The sequence below is a fragment of the Lichenostomus cassidix genome, unplaced genomic scaffold, assembly GCF_008360975.1.
Source record: "Lichenostomus cassidix isolate B80296 unplaced genomic scaffold, HeHo_3.0 HiC_scaffold_37, whole genome shotgun sequence".
Classification (NCBI taxonomy): Eukaryota; Metazoa; Chordata; class Aves; order Passeriformes; family Meliphagidae; genus Lichenostomus; species Lichenostomus cassidix.
Genome location: NW_028147279.1, coordinates 531,621 through 548,811, shown reverse-complemented (window position 1 = coordinate 548,811; position 17,191 = coordinate 531,621). Strand labels below are relative to the sequence as shown.

Genomic DNA, 17,191 nt, shown 5'->3' with positions numbered 1-17,191 from the left:
GTTTTATGAAATGTTTTTAGAGGTTTAAAATTTAAATTTTATATATGTTTATAATTTTTATTTTAGTAATTTATGAATATATTTAATTGTTTTAAATATTAGATTTTAAATTAGTTTTTATTTTAAATATATTTTAAAATCCACACTTAAAAATATATTTTATTTTAAAAAATATTTTTAAAAATACTTAAAAAATATATTTTAAAAATAAATAGACTTTAAAATATGCTTTAAAAATACCTTAAAATATATTTTAAATATGTATTTTTACTTTAAATAATAGACTTTAATTGACATTTTATTTCTAATATAATTTAAAATCTACACTTTAAAAATGTATTTTATTTTTTAAAAATATTTTAAAATGTACTTTAAAAATCGATTTTGAAAATAAATTTTAAAATATGCTAAAAATACTTTAAAATGTTTTAAATATATATTTATTTATTTTAAATATTAGATTTTAAATGAGTTTTTATTTCAAATATATTTTAAAATCCATACTTAAAATATTTTTATTTTAAAATATTTTTAAAATATACTAAAATATATTTAAAAAATATTTTAAAATATAGTTTAAAAATTTACTTTAAAAAATACTTTAAAATACAAAAATACTTTAAAATACGCTTGAAAATATATTTTAAAAATAGAATTAAAAACCCAAAATATACTTTAAAAAATTCCTTAAAATATACTCGAAAATATATTTTAAAATCTACTATAAAAATAAACTTTTAAAAAATATATTAAAATATACTTTAGAAAGAATCTTTAAAAAAATGTTTAAAAATATACTTGAAAAAATTCTTTAAAATGTGCTTTAAAATATACTTGAAAACATATTTAAAATCTACTTTTACTTTAAAAAATACTTCAAAATTTACTTTAAAATACATTTTCAAAATATACTTTCAAAAAAAATTTAAATATATTTTTAAAAACCGACTTCAAACCACATTTAAAAAATCCCAAACCGCATCCAAACCCCCATTTCATTTTCACAACAACATCTAAATATTTTTCCAATCAAACATTTTTATTTAAAATAATAAAATATTTATAAAATAATTAAATTTCCTCTTCACAACCATCGCCGCTTTAATTGGCCCCACCAGCCGCCGTTGCCCCTTTAAATCCCAAGCCACGCCCCTTTCCCATTGCCCCTTTAAGAACCCGCTAAGCCACGCCCCCTCCCCATTGCCCCTTTAATACCTAAGCCACGCCCCCTTCCCCTTGCCCTATATAAACCCCCAGCGCTCTTAAAGCGGCCGCGCCTTCCCTGTGGGCCCCACCGCCGCCATGTTGCTCCGCCGGCTCTTCTCTGTCGCGATAGCGGCGCGCGGAGTCGCGACAGCGGCGGGGGAGGGGCGACAGCTGCTGCTGCGGCAGGTGAGGGGAAATTGGGGGGAATTTGGGGGGAATTTGGGGGATTTTGGGGGTCAGAGGTTGGTTGGGGTCAGGGGAGGCCTTGGGGAGGAAATTTGGGGTTTTTCTGAGGAGATTTTGGGGGAATTTGGGGTTTTTGTGAGGAGATTTGGGGTTTCTCTGAGGAGATTTTGGAGTATTTTGGGGTAACTTGTGTTTTTTTGAGATTTGGGGTAATTTTGGGGGATTTTGGGGTGTTTATGAGGAGATTTGGGGTTTCTGTGAGGAGATTTGGGATTTTCATGAGGGAATTTGGGGGTTTTATGAGGAGATTTGGGTTTTTTTATGAGGAGATTTGGGTTTTCTATGAGGAGACTTTGGGGTAACTTGTGGTTTTTTGAGATTTGGGGTAATTTTGGGGGATTTTGGGGTTTCTGTGAGGAGATTTGGGGTTTCTATGAAGGAATTTGGGGTTTTTGTGAGGAGATTTGGGGTTTTTCTGAGGAAATTGGGGTTTTTCTGAGGAGATTTGGGGGGAATTTGGGGTTTTTCTGAGGGATTTGGGGGTTTTATGAGGGAATTAGGGGAAGTTTTTGGGGAATTTGAGGAAATTTTGAGGAAATTTGGGGTTTTTATGAGCAAATTGGTTTCTTTCTGAGGAGATTTTGTGGGAATTTGGGGTTTTTCTGAGGAGATTTGGGGATTTTATGAGGAAATATGGGGTTTTTATGAGATTTGGGGAAGTTTTGGGGGAAATTTCGGGTTTTTATAAGGAGATTTTGGGGTTTTTGTGAGGGGATTTGGGGTTTTATAAGGAAATTTGGGGTTTTGTGAGGGAATTTTGGAGAAATTTTGGGGGTTTTGAGGAAATTTGGGGTTTCTATGAGGGAATTTGGGGGTTTTGTGAGGAGATTTGGGGGGAATTTGGGGTTTTTCTGAGGAGATTTGGGGATTTTATAGGGAAATATGGGGTTTTTATGAGTTTTGGGGGTAATTTGGGGTTTTTATGAGGAGATTTGGGGATTTATGAGGAGATTTGGGGGTTTTATGAGGAAATATGGGGTTTTTCTGCGGAGATTTTGGGGTTTTATGAGGAGATTTGGTGTTTCTATGAGGAAATTTGGGGGATTTTTTGGGAAATTTGAGGTTTTTATGAGGAGATTTGGGGAAGTTTTGGGGGAATTTGGGGTTTTTGTGAGGAGATTTGGTGGTTTTATGAGGAAATTTGGGGTTTTTATGAGGAGATTTGGGGGTTTTATGAGGGAATTAGGGGAAGTTTTTGGGGAATTTGAGGAAATTTTGAGGAAATTTGGGGTTTTTGTGAGGAGATTTGGGGTTTTTCTGAGGAGATTTGGGGGAATTTGGGGTTTTTTGAGGAGATTTGGTGGTTTTATGGCGAAATTTGGGGTTTTTATGAGATTTTGGGAAGTTTTGGGGGAAATTTGGGGTTTTTATGAGGAGATTTGGGGGTTTTATGAGGGAATTAGGGGAAGTTTTTGGAGAATTTGAGGAAATTTTGAGGAAATTTGGGGTTTTTGTGAGGAGATTTGGTGGTTTTATGACGAAATTTGGGGTTTTTATGAGATTTCGGGAAGTTTTGGGGGAAATTTGGGGTTTTTTGAGGAGATTTGGGGTTTTTATGAGGAAATTTTGAGGAAATTTGGGGTTTTTATCAGGAGATTTGGGGTTTATGAGGAGATTTTGGGGAAGTTTCTGGGAAATTTGGGGTTTTTCTGAGGAAATTTGGCTTTTTATGAGATTTTGGGGATATTTTCTTGAATTTTGGGGATATTTCCATCAATTTTTGGTTCCATTTTAACATGTTCTGTGCTGCATTTTTCACACAATTTTCCTGAATTTTTGGGGATATTTTAGTGAAATTTTGGGGATATTTTAGTGAAATTTTGGGGATATTTTAGTGAAGTTTTGGGGATATTTTAGTGAAATTTTGGGGATATTTTAGTGAAATTTTGGGGATATTTTAGTGAAATTTTGGGGATATTTTAGTGAAGTTTTGGGGATATTTCAGTGAAATTTTGGGGATATTTCAGTGAAATTTTGGGGATATTTCAGTGAAATTTTGGGGATATTTCAGTGAAATTTTAGGGATATTTTAGTGAAATTTTGGGGATATTTTAGTGACATTTTAGGGATATTTTAGTGAAATTTTGGGGATATTTTAGCGAAATTTTGGGGATATTTTAGTGAAATTTTGGGGATATTTTAGTGAAATTTTGGGGATATTTTAATGAAATCTTGGGGATATTTTCATGAAATTTTGGGGATATTTTAATGAAATTTTAGGCACATTTTCCTCCATTCCTCACGCGATTTTCCCCCCAATTCCCGCAATTTTTCAGTGCCACTTTTATCAATTCCCAGCCCATATTTTACCTCAAAATTTCCCATTTTTATTCCATTTTCAGCTCTTCCACTCCTCCTCCTGCACCTACACCTACCTGCTGGCCGACGCTCTGCGGGGTGAAGCGATAATTATTGATCCGGTATTGGAAACTGTTCCTCGAGACATTCAGTTATTGCAAGAGTTGGGGCTGAAATTGAAATATGCAGGTGGGAATTTGGGGGGTTTTATTGCTATTTTCATGTCATTTTTAATGCCTTTTTAGTGCCTTTTTAATTCATCTTTAATGCCATTTTAATAACCTTTTAATTCCCATTTTATGTCCTTTTAATTCCCATTTTTTTCCCTTTATTTCTCTTTTAATTTCCTTTTAGTTCCTCTTTGAGTTCTCATTTAATTCTCCTTTAATTCCTATTTAATGTCCTTTTAATTCCTATTTAATTATCTTTTAATTCTCCTTTTAATTCCTATTTAATTCTCTTTTAATTCCCATTTAATTCCTATTTAATTACCTTTTAATTTTCCTTTTAATTCCTATTTAATTCTCTTTTAATTCACTTTTAATTGCCTTTAATTGCCATTTAATTCCCCTTTAAATCCCTATTTAATTCCCTTTTAATTCCCATTTAATTGCCCTACAACTGGGATATACTGGGAGAGAACTGGGAGTTACTGGGACGAACTGGGATGGAACTGGGAGGGACTGGGAGGAAAAACGTGGAGATTTTGGGCTGAAAAATGGGAGATTTAGGGGTTAAAAGGGAACTGGTTTATACTGGGATGGAACTGGGAGTGAACTGGGATATACTGGGAGGGACTGGGAGGAGAAAACACATCAGTTTTGGGTTGAAAAATGGGAATTTTGGGGTGAAAAATGAGGATTGTAGTGTGAAAAATGGGATTTTTTGGGTTAAAATGGAACTGGTTTATACTGGTTTATACTGGGATGAAACTGGGAGAAACTGGGAGGGACTGGGAGGGAACAACATGATGATTTTGGGCTGAAAAATGGAGATTTTGGGCTGAAAAATGAGGATTTTTTGGGTCAAAACCCAACTGGTTCATACTGGGATGAACTGGGACCTCACCGGGGGGCGTGGCCTCACCCATGACGTCATCCCTTCCCAGCCAATACCCACTGCCACGCCGACCACGTGACCGGCAGCGGCGCTCTCCGGCGCGCTCTGGGCTGCCGCAGCGCCATCTCGCGGCTGAGCGGCGCCACTGCAGACCGCCTGCTGCAGGAGGGAGATCGGCTGGAATTCGGGGATTTTGTGAGTTTCTGGAACTTTCCAAGGGTTCTGGGGACATCTGGGGACACTTAGGGACAACTTGGGGACATCTAGGGACGTCTGAGAGCCTCAGGGACACTTAGGGAGCAACTGGGATTTGGGAGTTTCGTGAGTTTCCAGACATTTCTGAGAGTTCTGGGGACATCTAGGGACACTCTGGGGACATCTGAGAGCTCTAGGGACACCTTGGGGACATCTAGGGACAGTCAGGGACACCAAGGGACACTTTGGGGACATCTGAGAGCCTCAGGGACACTTTGGGGACACTTTGGGGACACTCTGGGCTGCCGCAGCGCCATCTCGCGGCTGAGCGGCGCCACTGCAGACCGCCTGCTGCAGGAGGGAGATCGCCTCGAGTTCGGCGAGTTCGTGAGTTTCTGGAACTTTCTGGGACATCTGGGGACATCTGGGGACATCTAGGGACAGTCAGGGACATCTAGGGACACTTTGGGGATGGCTGAGAGCCTCAGGGACACTCAGGGACACTTAGGGAGCAACTGGGATTTGGGAGTTTCGTGAGTTTCTGTTAATTTCTGAGAGCTCTGGGGACACTTTAGGGACATCTGAGAGCTCTAGGGACACCCTGGGGACATCTAGGGACACTCAGGGACATCTAGGGACGCTTTGGGGACATCTGAGAGCCTCAGGGACTCTTAGGGACACTCAGGGACATCCAGGGACACTTAGGGACCAACTGGGATTTGGGAGTTTTGTGAGTTTCTGGAAACTTCTGAGAGTTCTGGGGACATCTGGGGACACTTTAGGGACATCTGAGAGCTCTAGGGACACGTTGGGGACATCCAGGGACACTTTGGGGACAGCTGAGAGCCTCAGGGACAGTCAGGGACACTTAGGGACCAACTGAGATTTGGGAGTTTCGTGAGGATTTGGAGCTTCTGGAAATTTCTGAGAGTTCTGGGGACACTTGGGGACATCTAGGGACACTTTGGGGTTTTTTTTTTGGGGTTTTAGGGGATTTTTTTGGTTTTTTGGGGGGGTTTGAGGGGTTTGGGGTTTTTTTTTTTAGTGTTTTTGGGGATTTTTTGGGGTTTTTTGGTTTTCTTGGGGTTTTTTCAGGATATTTTTGGGATTTTTTAGGATTTTTTTTCCCCCCAACCCCATTTTGGGACCCAAATTTTGGGATTTTTTTTGGGATTTTTTAGGATTTTTCCTCCCCCAACCCCAATTTCCTGTCCCCAGTCTCTCCAGGTGACAGCCACCCCTGGCCACACCCCCGGCTGTGTCACCTTCGTCCTGGACGATTCCTCGATGGCTTTTACTGGTGACACCCTGCTGGTCAGAGGCTGCGGCCGGACCGACTTCCAGCAGGGTCTGGACTGGGAGGGAACTGGGATTGAACTGGGAGGGACTGGGAGGGACTGGGAGGGGAAAACGGGGCGGTTTTGGGGTGAAAAATGAGGATTTTGGGGTGAAAAATGGGAGTTTTAGGGGTTAAAATGGGGATTTGGGGGTGAAAATGGGACTGGTTTATACTGGGATTGAACTGGGAGGGAACTGGTTTGCGCTGGGAGGGACTGGGAGGGGAAAATGCAGAGGTTTTGGGGTGAAAAATGGGATTTTTGGGGTGGAAAATGGGAGATTTAGGGGTTGAAAGGGAACTGGTTTGTACTGGTTTGGACTGGGATGGAACTGGGAGGGATTGGGAGGAGAAAACGTGGTGATTTTGGGGTGAAAAAGGAAGATTTTGGGATGGAAAATTGAGATTTTTGGGGTGAAAATTGCAATTTTGGGGTGAAAAATGGAGATTTTAGGTAGAAAAATGAGGATTTTGGGGGAAAATGAAGATTTTAGGGAGAAAAATGGGAATTTTGGGGTAAAAAAATGAAGATTTTGAGGTAAAAATTGAGATTTTGGTGTGAAAAATGAGGATTTTGGGGTGAAAAATTAGGATTTTGGAGCAGAAATTAAGGATTTTGGGGTGAAAAATGAGGATTTTGGGGTAGAAAATGAGGATTTTGGGGTGAAAAATGAGGATTTTGGGGTGAAAAATGAGGATTTTTGGTGGAAAATGAGGATTTTGGGGTGAAAAATGAGGATTTTGGTGTGAAAAATGAGGATTTTGGGCAGTAAAAGTGGATTTTGGTGTGAAAATTAGATTTTACAAAATAATTTTGGAGGTAAAAATTGAGATTTTGGGGTGAAAAATGAGGATTTTAGGGTGAAAAATGAGGATTTTGGGGTAAAAAAAGTGATTTCGGTGTGAAAAATGGAGATTTTGGGGTGGAAAATTGAGATTTTGGGGTGAAAAATGGTGATTTTGGGGTGAAAAATGAAGATTTTAGGGTGGAAAATGGGAATTTTGGGGTGAAAAATGAAGATTTTATTGTAAAAATGAGGATTTTTGTGGAGAAAAGTGGACATTTTGGGGTGAAAATTGCGATTTTGGGGTGAAAAATGGGAATTTTTAGGGGTAGAAAAACGGGGATTTTGGGGCGGTAACCATGGTAACCATGGTAACCAACCTCCCCTCACTCCGGTAACCATGGTAACCCTCCCGTTGCCATGGTAACCAGGCTGTGCCCGCACCCTGCACCGCTCCGTTCCCATGGTTACCATAACCCTACAGCTCCGTTACCATGGTAACCATAGCGATACCACCCCGGTAACCATGGTAACCATCCCGTTGCCATGGTAACCAGGCTGTGCCCGCACTCTCCACCGCTCCGTTACCATGGTTACCATAACCCTACAGCTCCGTTACCATGGTAACCATAGCGATACCATCCCGGTTGCCACGGTAACCACCCGGTAACCATGGTAACCATCCCGTTGCCATGGTAACCAGGCTGTGCCCGCACCCTCCACCGCTCCGTCCACCGGAGGATCTTCACTCTGCCCGAGAGCTGCCGGATCTACCCGGGACACGATTACAGCGGTGGGCGGGGCTTGGGGAAAGGGGGCGGGGCTTGGGGAGAGGGGCGGGGGCTTAGGGGAGGGGTGGGGCTGGAATGGGGTGGGTGGGGTAGGAAAATCGGGGTGAAAAATGGGATTTTGGGGGGAAAAATGAGGGTTTTGGGGGGGAAAATGGGGATTTTGGGGGAGAAAATGGGAGTTTTAGGGGTTAAAAGGGAACTGGTTTATACTGGGGGAGAGTGGGATGGAACTGGGATGGAACTGGGAGGGACTGGGAGGAGAAAACGGGGTGGTTTTGGGGTGAAAAATGGTGATTTTGGGGTGAAAAATGGGGATTTTGGGCTGAAAAATGGGGATTTTGGGGTGAAAAAATGGGGGTTTTGGGGAGAAAAAGGGGAACTGGTTTATAGTGGTTTATACTGGTTTATTCTGGGAGGGACTGGGAGGAGAAAACGCGGCGGTTTTGGGGTGAAAAATGGGGATTTTGGGGTGAAAAATGAGAATTTTGGGGGGAAATGGGGATTTTGGGGAGGAAAAGGGGAACTGGTTTATACTGGGATGGACTGGGAAGGAACTGGGAGGGACTGGGAGGAAAAATCATTGAGGTTTTATGGTGAAAAATGATGATTTTTAGGTACAAAAATGAGGATTTTGGGGAGAAAAATGGGGATTTTGGGGAAATAAATGGAACTGGTTTATACTGGGATGGACTGGGATGGACTGGGAGGAGAAAACGCGGTGATTTTAGGGTGAAAAATGGAGATTTTGGGGTGAAAAAGGAGGATTTTTGGGGAAATAAATGAGAACTGGTTCATACTGGTTTATACTGGTTTGAACTGGGACGAACTGGGATGAACTGGGACGAACTGGGAGGAAAAAAAGTGACGATTTTAGGGTGAAAAATGGAGATTTTGTGGTGAAAAATGAGAATTTTAGGGGTGAAAAATGAGGATTTTTTGGGGAAATAAATGGAAACTGGTTCATACTGGTTTATACTGGTTTGAACTGAGAATAAACTGGGATGGACTGGGATTGAACTGGGATGAACTGGGACAGACTGGGATGAACTGGGAGGGAAAAACATGGCGATTTTGGGGTCAAAAATGAGGATTTTGGGGGCAAAAATGGGAGTTTTAGGGGTTAAAATGGAACTGGTTTGTACTGGAATGAACTGGGAATAAACTGGGATGAACTGGGATATACTGGGAGAGACTGGGATATACTGGGAGGAGAAAACACGGTGATTTGAGAGTGAAAAATGGTGATTTTGGGGTGAAAAATGAGAATTTTAGGGTGAAAAATGAGGATTTTTGGGGAAATAAATGGGAACTGGTTCATACTGGTTCATACTGGTTTATACTGGTTCATACTGGTTCATACTGGTTTGAACTGGTTTGAACTGGGAGCTCCCCAGGTCACACCATGTCCACCGTCGGGGAGGAGAAACTTCACAACCCGAGATTGAAACTGGGAGAGGAAGAGTTTGTGGAGCTAATGGGGAAACTGGAGCTGCCCAGGCCCCGGCTGATGGGTGAGACTGGTTAGACTGGTTATACTGGGAGGGACTGGGAGGGACTGGGAGGGACTGGGAGGGGAAAACGCGGCGGTTTTGGGGTGAAAAATGAGGATTTTGGGTTGAAAAATGGGGATTTTGGGGTGAAAAATGGGAGTTTTAGGGGTTAAAAGGGAACTGGTTTATACTGGGATTCAACTGGTTTATACTGGGAATTACTGGGGTTGAACTGGGATATACTGGGAGGGACTGGGAGGGAAAAACTGGGAGGTTTTGGGGTGAAAAATGAGGATTTTGGGGTGAAAATGGGAGTTTTAGGGGTGAAAATGGAACTGGTTTATACTGGTTTATACTGGGATTGAACTGGGATGAACTGGGATGGGAATCCCAGTCCCTCCCAGTCCCTCCCAGTCCAAACCAGTTCACCCACAGACATCGCCGTTCCCGCCAACCTTCGCTGTGGGATTCAGGACGAGCCTTAGCCACGCCCACTCCCTCCAGGCCACGCCCACTTCTCCAGGCCACGCCCACCTCCTCCAGGCCACGCCCACTTCCTCCTGACCACGCCCACTCCTCCAGGCCACGCCCCCTCCGCCAGGCCACGCCCACTTCCCTCCCTAATTAATTCCCTAATTCCCAATAAAGAGCAGCGATTGGCTGACGAGTGGGCGTGGCCTGAGCGCGGGAAAGCCACGCCCACCGGGCGGTGACGTCATCGGGGAGAGGGGGGGAGGGGAAAGGGGTTTGACCTTTGACCTCCCAGAGTGCTTTGCGGGGAGAGAGGTGAGAGAGAGAGGAACTGGTTTATACTGGGAGGGACTGGGAGCAAACTGGGAATGGACTGGGAGGGACTGGGATGGAACTGGAAGGGAACTGGTTTGTACTGGGAGGGACTGGGAGGGAACTGGGATGGACTGGGATGGAACTGGGAGGGACTGGTTTGTACTGGGAGGGAACTGGGATGGACTGGGATATACTGGGAGCAAACTGGGATGGACTGGGAGGGACTGGAACAGGACTGGGATGGAACTGGGGGCTTACTGGTTTGAAATGGAGAGACTGGGAATGAACTGGGATGGACTGGGGGTGAACTGGTTTATACTGGGAGAGAGTGGGAATGAACTGGGATATACTGGGAGCAAACTGGGAGGGAGTGGGATGGACTGGGAGGGAACTGGGATGAACTGGTTTATACTGGGATATACTGGGAGCAAATTGGGATGGACTGGGAGGGAACTGGAAAAGGACTGGGAGGGACTGGGAGGTTACTGGTGTGAACTGGGATGAACTGGGATGGAACTGGGAGGGACTGGGAGGAGAAATCGCAGCAGTTTTGGGGTGAAAAATGAGGATTTTGGGTTGGAGAATTGGGATTTTGGGGTGAAAAAGGGGACTGGTTTATACTGGGATGAACTGGGATGGGATTGAGTTATACTGGGATATACTGGGAGGGACTGGGAGGAGAAAACGTGGCGGTTTTGGGGTGAAAAATGAGGATTTTAGGGACGAAAATGGGGATTTCGGGGAGAAAAATGGAACTGGTTTAGACTGGTCTATACTGGTTTATACTGGGAGGGACTGGGATGGAACTGGGAGGGACTGGGAGGGAAAATCGCGGCCGTTTTGGGTTGAAAAATGAGGATTTTGGGGTGAAAAATGAACATTTTGGGGTGAAAACGGGGATTATAGGGTTAAAAAGCGCCGTTGCGCTAAGCCCCGCCCCTTCCCCGCCATTGGCTGGCGATGACATCATCGCCAAACAAACCACGCCCATTATGGCATCACGGAGTGGGCGTGGCTTAGCGCACAGCACAACCGGAAGCGGAAGTGGTTCAGGAGCAAACCGGAAGCCGGAAGTGGCCGCCGGGGGAGAGAGAGTGAGTGAAGATTTGGGGGAATTTTGGGGAATTTTGGGGTTTTTTGGGAATTTTGGGGGAAATTTGGAGTTTTTTGGGGGAAATTTGGGATATTTTTCGGCTTTTGTGGAAGATTTGGGGTTTTTTCGGCGTTTTTTGGGGAAATTTGGGTTTTTTCGGCTTTTTTTGGGTGAATTTTTGGGTTTTTTTCAGAGATTTTTTGGGATGAATTTGGGGATTTTTGGGGTTTTTTTGGGTGATTTTTTTGTTTATTTTTCGGGTGAATTTTTGGGATTTTTTGGGATGAATTGGAGGAGAAATTTAGGGATTTTTTGGGATTTTTTGGGGATTTTTTTCGGGTGTTTTTTGGGAAATTTTGGGGTTTTTTTCAGGGATTTTTGGGGTAAATTTTTGGGGTTTTTTGGGGTTTTTTGGGGTTTTTTCGGGGTTTTTGGGGTGATTTTTATTTTGGTTTTCGGAGTTTTTTTATTATTTGGGGTTTTTTTTTCGGGTTTTTTCCGGTAAATTTTTGCAATATTTTGGGTGAATTTTTGGGATTTTTTGGGGTTTTTTTGGGGGAAATTTGAGGTTTTTTTCGGGGTTTTTGGGGTAAATTTTCGGGTTTATTTTGGGAGTTTTTTGGTATTTTTTGGAGTTTTTTTCGAGGTTTTTTTGGTATTTTTTGGGGTTTTTTTCGAGGTTTTTTTGGGGTGAATTTTCGGGGTTTTTTGTGGGTTTTTTTGGGTCTTTTTTGGAGATTTTTGGGGAACTTTTGGGGTTTTTTGGGGAAATTCGTGGTCAGTTTGAGGAGAAATTTGGGGTTTTTTTGGTATTTTTTCGTCTGAATTTGGGGTGAATTTTTGGGTTTTTTGGGTTGAATTTTTTGGGGTTTTTTGGGGTGAATTTTTGAAGTGAATTTTGGAGGTTTTCGGGTTTTTTGGGGTCTTTTTTTGGGGTTTTTTGGGTGAATTTTCGGGGAAATTTGGGGTTTTTTTCCATTTTTTTGGGGGTGAATTTTTTGGGTTTTTTTTTCTGGAGTTTTTTGGGGTGAATTTGGTGGTTTTTGGGTCTTTTTTGGGGGTTTTCGGGGTGAATTTTTGGGGTGAATTTGGGATTTTTTTGGTTGAATTTTTTGAGGTGAATTTTCGAGGTTTTCAGGGGTTTTTTGGGTCTTTTTTGGGGTTTTTTTCAGGGGTTTTTTTGGGGTGAATTCGGGGATTTTTGGGGTGAATCTTTTGGGTTGAATTTGGGATTTTTTTGGGGTAAATTTTCCGGATTTTTTGGGGTGAATTTGGTATTTTTGGATGAGTATTTTTTTGGGTGAATTTGGGGGTTTTCGGGTTCTTTTTCAGAGATTTTTGGGGTTTTTTGGGGTTTTTTTGGGGTAAATTTTTGGTGTTTTTTATGTTTTTTTCGGTATTTTTGGGCGTCAATTTTTTGGGGCTTTTTTTGAATTTTTTTGGGTTAAATTCGGTATTTTTGGGGTGAATTTTTGGGGTTTTTCGGTATTTTTTGGGGTTTTTTGGTAAATTTTCGGGTCGAATTTTTCGGGTTTTTGGGGTTTTTTTGGGGGGTTTTTGGGGGTTTTTTTTTGTGTTTTTTGGGGTTAATTTGGGGCTTTTTGGGGTGAATTTTTTGGGGTAAATTTTGGGGGTTTTTTGGGATTTTTTCAGTATTTTTTTGGGGTCAATTTTTGGGGGTTTTTTTGTGAATTTTTTGGGTTAAATTCAGTATTTTTTGGGGTGAATTTGGGGCTTTTTGGGGTGAATTTTTTGGGTTAAATTTGGTATTTTTCGGGTGAATTTTTTGGGTTAAATTCGGTATTTTTTGGGGTGAAATTGTTATTTTTTGGGTTGAATTTTTCGGGGTTTTTGGGGGTTTTTTTGGGTGAATTTTTTGGGTTAAATTTGGTATTTTTTGGGTTGAATTTTTCGGGTTTTTTGGGGTTTTTTTGGGAATTTTTTGGGTTAAATTCAGTATTTTTTGGGGTGAATTTGGGGCTTTTTGGGGTGAATTTTTTGGGTTAAATTTGGTATTTTTTGGGGTGAAATTGTTATTTTTCGGGTTGAATTTTTCGGGTTTTTTGGGGTTTTTTTGGGAATTTTTTGGGTTAAATTTGGTATTTTTCGGGTTGAATTTTTCGGGTTTTTTTTGCCGTTTCTCAGCTGACCTCCCGCTGTCCCCAGGATGTCCCAAACGTCCCCAACGGTGTCCCCAATGTCCCCAATGATGTCCCCAATGTCCCCAATGTCCCCTCCCCCCCCCCGGCGGCAGGAAGAGGAAGAGGAAGAAGAAGAAGAAACTTCCGGAAATCAACCGGAAAGTTCCGGCTGTGAGTGGGGGAGGGGCGGGGGGGGGGGTTGGGGACATCCTGGGGACGTCACTTGGTGTCCCCAAGGGGTGTCATTGGTGTCCCTAATGATGTCATTATTGTCCCCAAGGGTGTCATTTGTGTCCCCAATGTCCCTAATGATGTCACTCATGTCCCCAAGGGTGTCACCCATTGTCCCCAGTGTCCCCAAGGGTGTCACTCGTGTCCCCACATGTCCCCAGGGTTGTCACCCTTGTCCCTAATGATGTCACTCAAGAGTGTCATTGGTGTCCCCAGGGGTGTCACTGTGTCCCCAACCCTGTCACCCATTGTCCCCGTGTGTCCCCAGGGTTGTCACCCTTGTCCCTAATGACGTCACTCATGTCCCCAAGGGTGTCACCCAGTGTCCCCATGTGTCCCCAGGGGTGTCACCCTTGTGCCTAACGGTGTCCCTCATGTCCCCAAGGGTGTCATTAGTGTCCCCAAGGGTGTCATTGGTGTCACCAGCCCTGTCACCCAGTGTCCCCATGTGTCCCCAGGGTTGTCACCCTTGTCCCTAATGATGTCACTCATGTCCCCAGGGGTGTCATTAGTGTCCCCAAGGGTGTCACTCGTGTCCCCAGCCCTGTCACCAATGTCCCTGTGTGTCCCCAGGGTTGTCACCTTACAACAGTCACCCTTGTCCCCAATGACATCACTTGTGTCCCCAAAAGTGTCATTTGTGTCCCCAGGGTTGTCATTGGTGTCCCCAAGCCTGTCACCAATGTCCCCAGTGTCCCCAGGGTTGTCACCCTTGTCCCTCATTGTGTCACTCGTGTCCCCAATGGTGTCATTATTGTCCCCAAAGTCATCCCCGGTGTCCCCAAGGTTATTCTTCATAGCCTAATGGAGTCACTCGTGTCCCCAGGGTTGTCACCATTGTCCCTCATGACGTCATGTGTGTCCCCAGGGGTGTCACTGTATCCCCCATGTGTCCCCAAGGGTGTCATTATTGTCCCCAAGGGTGTCACTCGTGTCCCCAGTGGTGTCACCAAGGTCACAGTGTCCCCAATGTCCCCAGTATCCCTGATGTCCCCAAGGTTGTCACCATTGTCACAATGTTCCCAATGTCCCCAACATCCCCAATGTCCTGAACGAGTCCCCAATGTGTCCCCAAGGTTGTCACCATTGTCCTGAATGAACACCAAATGTGTCCCCAATGTGTCCCCATTGACCCAGATGAGTCCCCAATGTGCCGCCAATGTCCCCAATGGTGTCACCATTGTCACAATGTCCCCAATGTGTCCCCAGTGGTGTCATTGTTGACCCGGATGAGCCCCCAGTGGTGTCACTATTGTCCCCAACGTTGTCACCATTGTCCCCATTGTCACACTGTCACCATTGTCCCCAGACCGGCTGGGCTCTCGCCGCTGTCACCGCTGTCACTGCTATCCCGATGTGTCACTATTGTCCCCAATGCGTCCCCAATGGTGTCCCCAATGTCCCCAAGGTTCTCACACTGTCCCCAATCAATGTCCCCGCAGACCGGCTGGGCTCTCACCGCTGTCACCGCTGTCACATCACCTTCCCCGACTCGTCCTTCGCGGCTGTCACTGCTGTCACTGTGTGTCACTGTTGTCCCCAATGTATCCCCAATGGTGTTACAATGTGTCACCAATGTCACAATGTCCCCATTGTCCCCAGACCGGCTGGGCTCCCGCCGCTGTCACCGCTGCCACATCACCTTCCCCGACTCGTCCTTTGCGGCTGTCACTGCTGTCACTGTGTGTCACTGTTGTCCCCAATGTATCCCCAATGGTGTTACAATGTGTCACCAATGTCACAATGTCCCCAATCAATGTCCCCTCAGACCGGCTGGGCTCTCGCCGCTGTCACCGCTGCCACATCACCTTCCCCGACTCGTCCTTCGCGGCTGTCCCAGTGTGTCACCATTGTCCCCAGTGTGTCACCATTGACCCGGACGAGCCCCCAATGTGTCCCCAATGGTGTCACCAATGTCACAATGTCCCCAATGTGTCCCCAGTGGTGTCACCATGTCCCCAATGGTGTCACCAATGTCACAATGTCCCCAGTGTGTCCCTAATATGTCCCCAGTGTGTCACCATTGACCCGGACGAGCCCCCAGTGTGTCCCCAATGGTGTCACCAATGTCACACTGTCTCCAATCAATGTCCCCTCAGACCGGCTGGGCTCTCGCCGCTGTCACCGCTGCCACATCACCTTCCCCGACTCGTCCTTCGCGGCTGTCACTGCTGTCACTGTGTGTCACTGTTGTCCCCAATGTATCCCCAATGGTGTTACAATGTGTCACCAATGTCACAATGTCCCCATTGTCCCCAGACCGGCTGGGCTCCCGCCGCTGTCACCGCTGCCACATCACCTTCCCCGACTCGTCCTTTGCGGCTCGCCACGCCAAGCGCCAGCACCCCGGGGACTTCGCCGCCGCCGCCCTGCAGGGGGCGCTCTTCGTCTGCTTCGTCTGCTCCCGCCCCTTCGGCTCCTCCCCCGCCCTGTTGCGTCATCAGCGAGGCCACGCCCACCCGGGGGCCAAGGCCACGCCCCCCGCCAAGGCCACGCCCCCCCTGGAGTGCCGGGAGTGCGGCCGCTGCTTCAGCCGCGAGGGGGCGCTGCACCGCCACTACATCCGCCACGCCCGCGGGGAGCTCTGAGGGGCGGGGCTTGGGCTGGGGGCGGGGCTTGGGGGTGGGAGGGGGGCGGGGATTGGCTGGGGTGAATAAAATGGCGGTGGTGGAAGGTGATTGGTCGGTCAGTTGGTGGTGATGTAATCCCAAGATGGCGGCCGTGACGTCGCCGCGATGATGACGTCATCCTCTCCCCACCCCACTATGACGTCGACACCGATGACGTCATCCCGCCTCCCCGTGCGACGTGTTCCGATGACGTCATCCTGTCCCCGATGACGTCACTCGGATGACGTCGTGCCATAAAGTCTGACGTCATCCCAACCGCGTGACGTCATCCCAATGAGGCCATCTGATCCCTGACGACGTCATCGTCGTGACGCGATCCCGTTCCCTGCTGCGTCGTCCCGATGACGTCATCACGTCCAAAGTGACGCGTCCCCGATGACGTCACACCGATGACGTAATCCCACCCACATGATGTCAACCTAACTCTCCCAATCACGTCATCTTCGTGACGCGATCCTGCCCAACTATGACGTCATCCCACCCCCGCGTGACACCATCCCGATGACGTCATCCTGTCCCTCATGACGTCACCGAGATGATGTCACATCATCTCTGATGGCATCGCCCTGACGATGCAATCCCACCTGCGCGACGGCACCCTGATGACGTCATCACATCCCCGATGACGTCATCCTCACGATGCGATCCTGTTCCCATTATGATGCCGCCCAATGACGTCATTCCACCCTCGTGTGACGTCATCCAGTTCCTGATGATGTCATGCCACGCCATGTGGCGTCACCCCAATGACGTAATCCGACCGGTGTGACGTCACCCTGATGACGTCATCTCGTTCCTGACGACGTCACACCCATGACGTCATTCCACCCCAAACGTGACTCGACCCCCGATGATGTCATCCTACCCCTTGATGACGTCACACACCCCCCCAAAATTGACCACG

The 17,191-nt window shown here is 45.5% G+C and overlaps 2 protein-coding genes across 6 annotated transcripts; both read left to right on the top strand.

The window, feature by feature from the left end:
• The first annotated feature begins 1,233 nt into the window (after nt 1–1,233).
• LOC146423510 (persulfide dioxygenase ETHE1, mitochondrial-like) lies at nt 1,234–10,012 on the top strand. Of its 2 annotated transcripts, XM_085044681.1 has the most exons (8): nt 1,234–1,392; nt 3,795–3,939; nt 4,859–5,004; nt 6,223–6,352; nt 7,829–7,918; nt 9,311–9,427; nt 9,831–9,900; nt 9,961–10,012. In XM_085044681.1, exons 1-8 carry the CDS (start codon nt 1,303–1,305, stop codon nt 9,968–9,970), a joined length of 798 nt encoding a protein of 265 aa, XP_084900807.1. In that variant the 5' UTR covers nt 1,234–1,302; the 3' UTR covers nt 9,971–10,012. The 2 variants fall into 2 exon arrangements, with proteins under 2 accessions (XP_084900807.1, XP_084900808.1); XM_085044682.1 differs by lacking the exon at nt 9,961–10,012 and having other exon boundaries at nt 1,239–1,392; nt 9,842–9,904.
• A 1,114-nt stretch (nt 10,013–11,126) lies between these two features.
• Nucleotides 11,127–16,266, top strand: LOC146423509 (zinc finger protein 576-like). 4 transcript variants are annotated; one of them, XR_014847462.1, is made up of 3 exons: nt 11,127–11,286; nt 13,431–13,597; nt 15,426–15,509. XR_014847462.1 is itself a non-coding variant. In XM_085044697.1 (3 exons), the coding sequence occupies exons 2-3, from the start codon at nt 13,453–13,455 to the stop codon at nt 16,243–16,245; spliced, it is 474 nt and encodes a 157-aa protein (XP_084900823.1). In that variant the 5' UTR covers nt 11,127–11,286; nt 13,431–13,452; the 3' UTR covers nt 16,246–16,266. The 4 variants fall into 4 exon arrangements, 1 of the variants encoding a protein (XP_084900823.1); XR_014847463.1 differs by lacking the exon at nt 15,426–15,509 and adding an exon at nt 15,260–15,367; XR_014847461.1 differs by lacking the exon at nt 15,426–15,509 and adding an exon at nt 15,100–15,215.
• Nucleotides 16,267–17,191: the final 925 nt, after the last annotated feature.